This window comes from Vigna angularis, chromosome 1 (genome assembly GCF_016808095.1).
Source record: "Vigna angularis cultivar LongXiaoDou No.4 chromosome 1, ASM1680809v1, whole genome shotgun sequence".
Lineage (NCBI taxonomy): Eukaryota > Viridiplantae > Streptophyta > Magnoliopsida > Fabales > Fabaceae > Vigna > Vigna angularis.
In genome coordinates, this window is record NC_068970.1 from 15189028 (window position 1) to 15199337 (window position 10310).

Below are 10310 nucleotides of genomic sequence, written 5' to 3' on the forward strand. Positions count from 1 at the left end.
AAATAAGTGAATAGGAAGCATTTGTGGTGGAGGAAAACAAGATAAAACTCAAAGAAGCATGGTATTGAGCACCACAAAAGTAGCAATAAGCGTCACTAGGTCCTGTAGAGCTAGCGTTGAGTAGTGCTAAACTGGCATTGAGCGGCAGCTTGACAAAGAGCTACTGTTTTGCATTTTATTCAATGGTGTTGAGCGATGGCATCGCTAACATGTCAAAATGAGTTATTTATTCGTGTATGCCACGAGGTTTTGGGTCATTCTCTTCCTCCCACAATTTCTCTTCACCTAAAGCGACTGAGAGAGGTCCTTGAAGGTTGTTTGGAGTGCTAAGAAGCTCTCCAACTCCTTCTTGCGTCTTCAATCGTCATCCATGGTGTTATTCTCCTTTAGTGTTTGATGAGGGAGAAGATTTACAAATTTGAGGTGTTGATGTAAATGGGAGGTACGATTGAAGTATGAAGAAATTACTATTAATCTTGGGAAAAGGGCGTGCATTTCTCCTTAATTTCAATTTCTTTCTTATCTCTTATATTTGTAAACCTTATGTTATCCACCATGGAGAGCTAACCTTTTTTGTTGAGATTGGATGTAATAAACTAAATCTTGTGTATTTTGCAATGTTAATACATAAGTTTTTTCATTTCAATATTAGTATTTAATTTTTTATGCTTAATGCTTGTTGTGACTTGATCACCCATGACTTGATTGTTGGTTCTTGAAGTGTTGAAAAATGTCTTTTGAATCTATAACTGAAATTGAATACCTAATTAATCTTATATAAAGAGATAGAACATAATTCATTATTAATTTTAAGACTCTTGAACTTAATGCATGATTTTACTTGTTGAGGATTCAAGAAATTAGAATTTGATGAGTTATCATAGGCTAAAAGTCACTAGGGATAAGATTTCAGTATATTGGTGAATTGATTTTGACTTGAATATGAAATTGAGATGTTTATGAATGCATGATAATGAAGTGAATGAAATATAGTATTGACAATTGTATATACTTTATGTTAAATTTTTGTTGCACACCAATTGTTTGTTAAAATACCAAAAAGAGTTTCTTAGTGTTTTTGTGAATTTTATTGTATAATTAAGTTGTGAATTGTTAGAGTTGTCATGTGTTGCACAAATCTCTATAAAAAGAACCACATTTGCTTTTTATGTGCGATTTGTGCACTTACCCCTTTCCATTAACATATATCTCAAACCTTAATCATAATTTACTTTTCAATTGAACATATGACTATATATGTCTCATGAACTCCCCCAAACTAAAAGAAGAATGTTGACATAATTTGGATTGTCTTTGTTGTCATCCTAACAATATCCAAGTGATGCAAACTAGTTTGATATTGTTATGTAGCATTGTGATCTTTAGTCATTATCTTTATGATTCTCACTATGAGAGACATATTAGTTGCAAAAAGATTTAGAATAAACACTTTATGTATCCAATGAAGAATCTTGATCAATAATTTTGAGGAGCCAAAATATATTCAATTATTATTATTAATAAAATAAAAATAAATAATTGAGTCATTAACATCATATTTCAGAATAGGTGAAGAAATTGATTGTGTTGTTTTCATCTTCACATGTAGTTTTCTTTTATCACCTTTTTAAATGAATCTATTCTTTCATTTTTCATAAGTATACGTATTTTAGAAAAAAACAAACTAAAATATAAAATATCAAAATCTAATTAATTATTGAATGATGTAATTATTAAAAGAAAAATGTATAATAATCAAGACATATATGAGGAAATGAAAAAATACATAATAATTAGTTTTATCTTTTATATTCATAAAAATTACTGTACAAAATACTCATGTGATAAAAAAAATATGAAACTAATATTTTAGTGAGGAAAGAGATATCCTATTTTCTACGAAAGAAAACATGTAAGAAATTAGAGAAAAAAAAATGAGTTTGTGTTTAATTTCTTTTTTTTTTCTTCATAAAAAAGAACATATGATAGAGTAAAAAATAAGATAAATAAATCAAAAGTGAAAGAAAGTAAAAAAAAATCTTAATAAGTTTTTTATTATTTCTCATATTTAATTTTAAATTTTACTATTTATTAGCATTAAATAATGTATTTCATAAAAAAGGTTAAAAATCTATTTAATTTAATTTCCATAAACCCTCGTTATATGCTAATGAAAACACGTGTTATGTGGGTTATTTTTTTTATGATAACAAAAAATAATGAATTAAAAATTATAAAAATAAATATAAAGAAGTTTTACAATTTTATTGTAGATAGTTTTTAATTATTTTACAAATGATTTTTTTATTTAATTTAAAAATACGGTTAAATTTAAAAAAAAAATAGTTCTTTGAAAGATGAAAACGAAAAACAAATGTAAACACAAAAAAAAAATCTCCTTTATATAATAGTATAAAAATATAGATACAGAATTTTAAAAATTTAAAATAACCATGACATCTTCGCGCTTTCGTTATGTCACACCTAAACACATACCAAAAAAAAAATCATTAAAATATCATATTGAAAAATTCCAAATTAACTCCTTCATTTAAGATAAACAAACATCTACCCATAAATAAAATATAACAAACTCATTTACCTCATATCTACCTACTGTATGACCTATCTTATATCATAACTTAACCTCCCATACTAATTTAACTATATACATGAAAGACTATCATATTGACAGATAAAATGTCCACTTTTTTTCTATAAAAGCTCACTTTTTTTAATAATTCTTTTTAGGAATATTTCCTTTTTTTTTTTTACTTTTCTAAGAAGTTGAAACATTTATTTTCTATTTTTAATAAATCTTAATTTTTTAATTTTTATTTATATTTTGTAAAAAATAGTTTACATGAAAGAAGGAAAATCTAACTTGTTTTATTTGCAAAGATAAAAGTTTGGACAATGGTAATTTGACAAAATAAAAAAATTTACTTTCATTTGTTACTATCATTCACTATCTTTTTCTTTTGGAAATATAAAAAATCACTTTTGTTAGGACCGTTTCACTTTTGTAAAGGGTTCTCAAATGATAGTAAGTGATGTGAAATAACCTTCTTTTTTCTAAAAGTTGTAACCTTTTTTCTAAAAGTTGTAATGTTGTATCAACCATTTACTTCTTTTTAGGTATAGAAATGTGACGTTTAATTAAATTTAGAGTTATATAAAATTTTGAAATATTTGTCTGTATAAAAGGTAATAAATAATTTCTTTAATTATAAAAACTGTAAATAGTTTCAGAAATACTTATGATTACTCAAACATATTTTAATAGTTAATGAGCCGTTATTACTAGGTACTTAACCCATATTTTACACTTCAATAACAAATTTTATGAATATTATATCGATTATTTAATTGTTCAGATAATTTTTTATACACTATTATTGGGATAGTAAACGTAGGAAGAATTTTGTTACAAATTAAAAATAAATTATTTATAAGTTAATTTATAGTAATTTTTCTAAAATCTGATTTTTAACTTTTATATGAATTAAATTTATGAAATATTTTATTTTACTTTTCTTACTTTTTCTTCTTCCACGAAAAAAATGTGCTTAGACATGGCGCTTAATTTAGTGTGTTATGGTAAAGTTGAAGTTTATTCATTAAATAAATGCAAATGTATGTGCATTAGAATATGATGTTTCACTAGCATCGTCCTTATCGTAAATTAAATGTATGTACTTTTTTTTCCTCCATCAATTGTTTCTCTATACATACAATAAATAGATAGTCAATTTCCTAACTGCTTCCGTCGTGTCTTGTTTTCCGTTGCTTTCTTTTCTTTCTAACGTCCTAATCATCCTACATTTACTTTCCATAGAAATTATAAAGCAGATGCAAATAAGTATGGTTAAATATTATACTTTCATAAAAATAAAAATAAAAAACATATATAAAATAGTTCCATCATTGATTCCGTAATGCACTATGCACATAGGATAAACAACATATTTATGCAGAAAGAAAAAAGATTATAAAGAGTGAAATACGTGACAAAAGGGTTTATGTGTGATAAAATGAAAATAAAAAAAATGCTTAAATTATTATTAAAATTAAATGTATAAATAATATTACTGTTCATATCATTTTGCTTGCCAAGAAGCAGTTCATAATACAGGAATGACTACTGATCCAGCTTTAGCAAAATGCTAAATAAATGACGGAAGCTGCTGATATCTGAGAAGATTAAAAAAGTGATACTGTATAGCAATAATAACCACAAATCCGCAGGGATCCAGTAGCTTCCATTCGTAATAACTTAATAGACATGAAAGCGGAGGAAGAAATAATCAATTCTAGAAAATCTATATAATTGGTGTATAAAATAAAATGAGGCTTTGGCCTTTACATCTTCCCATGCTTTCTTTCTTGTCTTTTCCAGTTCACCAAGAGTTGGAGAAATTTCATGACCTGCACGTATTATACCAATAATCTTAGTTCTGACAAAAAGAAGACTCAGACAAAATAATTGCACAGCCCAGATTGCCGAGATTTGTACCTCATTGGGGTCTCGAAGAGAGTAGAAGGCATTGCTTTCTTTCCTCACCGACGAAACCAAAATCCCATAACCTCTATTGCTCTCTCGCAGCACCTATATATTTACCATATGCACATTCCACTCATTAAAATTTGTAGCATAATAATATGTCCGATTGAAGAAAATACCGAAATTTTTTAATTCAATACCTTGAATGCATCTTCATCAGTTTTATCATCTCCAATGTAGATGGGAAGCACACCATCACTATCATTAAATCCTGCAAAACACCATTTTGAGCTTGGTTTGTATTCAATAAATAATCAAAGGCAGAAGAGAGGTTCTTACCTAGAGATTCAAGTAAAAACTCAACAGCTTTTCCTTTATTCCAGTCAATCACAGGACGAACTTCTAAAACCTACCGCACCAAAGGAGGTTTATATTGCAGGAAAGTGAATATGAACAGACATGAATAGCTAGTTACTAAAATTTTAAATCACCAGTTATCATAAATGTTTAAAAATTGTCCAAAAGAATAAAGTTTCCATTTTCCAATTAAGAATGGCTAATATTACAATACCTTCCGTCCATGAGCTGAACATAAACGAGGGTAATTTTGCAAGACATCATGGACACGTTGTCCAACTATTGTCCAATTCTGTGGTCCATTTAAAAAGTAAAAAAGAATTAGATAATGGAATGATCAGGATGGGAAAAAGATATCAACTCCTCATGGTTGGTGCAACTATGCTTACATTCTCCTCTACATTACGGTAATGTACAGAAACGCAAAATTTGTGATTTTCAACTTTTACGCCTTCTATATCTTTAGTAATCTCGACGAGGGTTCTAAAAACCTGCATGAAATCACCCCATCATTAGTTTTGCAATTTATGAAAAAGCTAATGATTCTCGCTAAATATTCGAAAGAGAACTCGCACCTCATCAACCATAGGCAGGAATTCTCTCGCAGGTTGAAAGAGAGTTGTTTCCTTTCCCTAGACACATTCAAATACAGAGACACGGTGAACTTCAGAATTCTTTGACATATATTCAATGTATATAAAACGGTGAAACAATCCGCGATTGCTTCACTACTGTTACACACCTCATGGTCTGTAGACTTTACACAATTAGGGTGGTTTTTGGACAAAGTCTCACTGACAGGGCCAATAATGTCCATCCCATGACTACCAGCGTAGTACAGTTCTGTTAGTTTAACAAGATCAAAAACCTGAAAATTAAAGTAACACGCTTTTATGACAGTAAATTTGATAAAGAAAAGTATGAACACTGAACTAATAATAAAACAATAATCACCCTGGATACCTTGTCACGGCTTCTTCCACTGATGATTGCTGTGGGGAAATATGTTGCCACACTTCTCACAGTTGTTCGCATCTAAGCATAATTTTGAGAAGAAAAAGAGAGAACTTACATTAAAAACTAACGAAGAATTGACTTAATTGTACCTTATATATGATATATATATATATATATATATATATATATATATATATATATATATTTATATGATGGCAATCCAGTATCTACTACTTACAGATTCGGACATAAAGGCACAATCCGGATCGTCTACAATCGGTGAAAGTGTGCCGTCATAGTCTAGAAACATAGCAATCTTCTTATTCTGAGCAAGGTCAACGATTTTCTCAAAAGAGTCTAGTGCTGAAGGATATTCAAGCTGGTAAAAGAAACTAAATCAAAGACAGTCTAGAAAGGAAAAAAAAAACTTTAAGTGAGATGGATCAATGCATGGTTTCCGAATGCGGTCTACGACTGTGATGTTGATAGCAACATCAAGGTTTTTTGGTGTCTGCAATGATAATGCAATCGCAATTATGACTATATCAACTGTATAGTGCACAATTTTGCATAATATCAAGGAACATGAAGAAACCACGATTGTAATCCCCAATAAATCAACCAAAGAACTAGATGACGAAATCATGACTACGTAGCAACTTTACCATCCATGTACAATAATCTTCAATCTCAAAGTCAATTGAAGCAATCTGAAAACTGGACCCTTTAAGTAGCTTCTTCCTTGGAGGGGAAGAAGCCTTCATGGCATCCAACCAACCATTGGACCTCACATCATCGACACTCCCTGTACTTTTCCTTGAATTGCTTCTTGAGTACTTCCCCGGAGAGACTGGTGAATCTTGCTGGGAATAAGCTAGCAGACTAGAATGCATTCCAAGCCTTGACTTATTGACGGGAACAGGGTCAGTGAGAACAGGAGAAACATGAGAGGACTTCAAATCCATTGAACCAAGCTATACTATTTGAGGGGCACCAACGTATCAAAGAAAGCTATAAATGATTGAGTTTGATATTATGAGCGGGTGACTTTGTCACAAACAGGGTTGATTTTATGTGCTTCCTATTCGACTTTTTTATCTTCGCTCAACCAACTCTTTTGTCTATGAAAAACCACCGCTTTAATGTTCTCTTGTCACTGCAACTGTGTGAGCAGTCCATCAAGCACGGGTTTCCCTGAAAGTTTGATTAATTGGGAGAATAATAACCATAGTTACAGAGCAACCAAACGGGGTTTTGTCATTAAATGTAAGGGAAAATAACAATGTTAGGAAGATGAAACAAAAGAAAACCGACTATAACAAAATACCTTCTCATATATCGCATTGCATTTGTGATGATATTGATATGTGGGTCTTCTGAATAGAGGGTGATTGTTATAAAATCTGCAACCGAGGAAAGCATAAGCTATATATTGGCTATAGATTATCAATGAATACAAAATTTACATCTATATATAATTTGTTTCTATGGTGGTGTGTGCACATGATAAAGGCCTATTAGTGTAAGAGTAATAGACGTTTAATTGATTAAACAGGAATGTACAATGAAAAGTAGGAATTGCTGAACATGATATGAAATACGAATATAAAAAACGAAACACGTCGAGGAAACACTAGAAAACATTGTTGTCAAAAAAAGCAAACAATGAAAATGATGTCCCATAAGTTTGGTCGATAATAATTCAGTGACCAGGGGAACTTCCAGTTCTTCTGAGTGTTGGTGCAATTGGCATGACAATGGAAGCTTGCAAAGTTACAATTACCTTAAGAGGAGCACCTGATTCTACTGTTTTTCAAATAATCAACATTCACATGGAACATTCTACTAAAACAGACTAAGATTTCTAGCCTCTAACTTTTACTCCCAAAAGGTTTTCTTTCGAAACAAATAACATAAAAAGAAGGGAAAAAATCTTATTTCATTACCAAACTACACGTCAACAATTTATTTTATTTCTATACCCGTTTTACCTTTCACCGTGGAAGAACATTAATACTTGTCAAATGATGTCTATAACAGATTCAAAAGTATATAAACCCTCCCAAGTATGAAAGTCAAAAATACTTTCACAAGACAATAACTTCAAATCCATAGAGAAAAACTCAATGTATAATAGATACTTTTGTGAAGTTCAAAATTACTTGGCAATTTCTTGGGTAGAATAAATAAATATATAAACAGAGTTCTAAACAAGCATAGATCTAATGATGCGCACAGAAGATAAGGCAGATTATCAATACATTATACTATACGTTTATCATGTCACTATGTCAGTTATTCGAACTTATCTACAAATGACACATGACCTTCTTTAACATTATTATAATCATTATGCATATGCATCGTCCCTTATGTTCAAATGCACTACGAGCATATCCGATAGTAATTCCTGGGAAGTTTTTCAATTTAAGAATCAATTTTACTCAAGATCATAAGTGGATGGGGTTGACAAGCTTCTAATCGAAAGAACAGGTAAATGGTTTCCAAAAATAAAATTGCATTTTGTTAAGTACTACATGAGGTGTGTTTTAAGAATTTAGATGATTACACCGGTAAGTGGAAAACTGCTGAAATTTTATATCTAATATTATAAGACAGGAGTCACTAAACAAGTTAAGAAGCACAAATTTCGGTAGACCATCGGAAATGCTCTAACGAAGAAATCATTATTGTTGTAATTGTTTAAAGCAACATTTGGGAAAGAAATGACATAAAATATTAACACTTGATACAGAGTTGTGTAGCGTAGTGCATTGTATGAGTCATGTGTACGTGCAGTTATATCTGTGGTATGCATTTGAAACTTGAAACTTCGGTGATGGACCTACCCGAGCTAAAAATGGAGAAAAAAAGTAGCTGTCAGCCTGTCACTTGTAGCTGTAGATCCAACGCACGACCTTCACATTCCAATATATATAAATTATAAAAAAAAACTATATTCATATGATCATAACAAATTTCCCTTCATTGACTAGACACTTCAACAGCCAACGTGAATAAAAGTTAAGGACATAACCATACTCCAATAACTCTCCCACCACAAAAAGACAATAAAAGCATGGTAAAAAAAATTAAGAGAGAGAGAGAGAAATTGTAGAAAACCTATTCAGCCTCCGTCAATATTGCCTGTTTTATAGGGCACATATCAAATTTGCTTTTTAGAATATGCAATTGTTACTATATAATTGGTAGCCATCAGACCTAGGTTAAGGTCAATGTTGAAAAAGTATTGTGGATGACAAAAAACCATTACCCTGTGAAAAACTTTAACCTAAATCGGGCAGGTGGGCTAGGCAAAATATTATAGTACTTTTATTTTAGTAAACCATATGCATGCTTCCGAAAATTGAACATTTTCTGTAACCATAAGAAACGATTAGAGAAGCATATTATTTTTTAGAGGCAAATGGTAGATGAGAAACACTCCGCTCTTGACACATGAGCAGTCAAATCATTGCTCAATTACCATGCACTATTCGGGGTATCGGTATGGTTAAAAGCTTTAAACATTTTCAATCAAATATAAAATGTAAGTCCGTATGTATGTATGGTGTTAAATGTCGTAAATGACCGAGATATTGAAAAAAAAAATGAAAAACCAATTAATGGCCAACAGGAGCAGGAGAAAACAAATCGAAAAAACGACGACCCTTACGGCTAAATTTTTTTTATGTCCCTTTGGCCCAAAAGCATTACCTTTTGATTACACCCCTGCCATTTTGCACATATAAGGCAAATGCAAAACAAAACGGCTTCAGAAGGGAAAAAAGAAAAAAAAGACGACACTTTGATCAATGATTCATTGCCACAGGGCCATTACTGGGACACATGAGGTGAAATTGGTTTCGTTCTTGACTTTGGAACACGTATCACACAATGACATAAAAAAATTGGGATCATCTCACGATAGGCAGAGAGAGAGGGGATCGAGAAGGTACCTGATTTATCAGTTACCGCTCTTTCCAGCGGCGCAGAAATCGCGTTAAGGGGCCTGAAACAAATCTAAATCAATTGAACAAAATAAGAAGAAGGGGAAGGAGAAGAGATTTAAGAGATCACGAGGGTAGAAAATAGGGAATGAAAAATCACCTTGAATGAAACTAGAAAACAAAGAAAAGGAGAAATGGGAGAGAGAGGGCGAAGGAGAAGAAAGAAGGTGGATTTAGCTATTTATATGTTTGAGGCTATAAGGAGACTTGCCTATCAAGTTAGTTTGTTTCACGTTATGATGTTGGCATTATTCTCGGCTTTCATATTTAATTTACTTTCCATTAGGGCTATTTTGAAATCATTTTTTTTTACAACAAATTACAAATATATGCTTTTAATTTGATTTAATCTAATATTTTACTCTGTCTATTCTAAAAATAATTTTTTTTATCAAATACTAGTGTTCACCATTTTTTTTATAATAATTATTATAATTATGAAATTAAATATAAATAAACTTTATAGTTTTATTGTAAAACAT

At 30.8% G+C, this 10310-nt stretch overlaps 1 protein-coding gene across 3 annotated transcripts; it reads right to left on the reverse strand.

Annotated features, from left to right (window-relative positions):
* Positions 1 to 4067: 4067 nt before the first annotated feature.
* Positions 4068 to 10006, reverse strand: LOC108336083 (probable trehalose-phosphate phosphatase F). 3 transcript variants are annotated; one of them, XM_017572405.2, is made up of 15 exons: positions 9929 to 10006; positions 9778 to 9841; positions 8668 to 8736; positions 7146 to 7221; positions 6484 to 7012; positions 6057 to 6197; positions 5825 to 5896; positions 5604 to 5729; positions 5437 to 5493; positions 5251 to 5352; positions 5076 to 5153; positions 4844 to 4913; positions 4705 to 4775; positions 4517 to 4609; positions 4068 to 4428 (listed from the first exon to the last, which is right to left on the reverse strand). In XM_017572405.2, the coding sequence occupies exons 5-15, from the start codon at positions 6781 to 6783 to the stop codon at positions 4363 to 4365; spliced, it is 1176 nt and encodes a 391-aa protein (XP_017427894.1). In that variant the 5' UTR covers positions 6784 to 7012; positions 7146 to 7221; positions 8668 to 8736; positions 9778 to 9841; positions 9929 to 10006; the 3' UTR covers positions 4068 to 4362. The 3 variants fall into 3 exon arrangements, with proteins under 3 accessions (XP_017427894.1, XP_017427901.1, XP_017427909.1); XM_017572412.2 differs by having other exon boundaries at positions 9778 to 9830; positions 9929 to 9977; XM_017572420.2 differs by lacking the exon at positions 8668 to 8736.
* Positions 10007 to 10310: the final 304 nt, after the last annotated feature.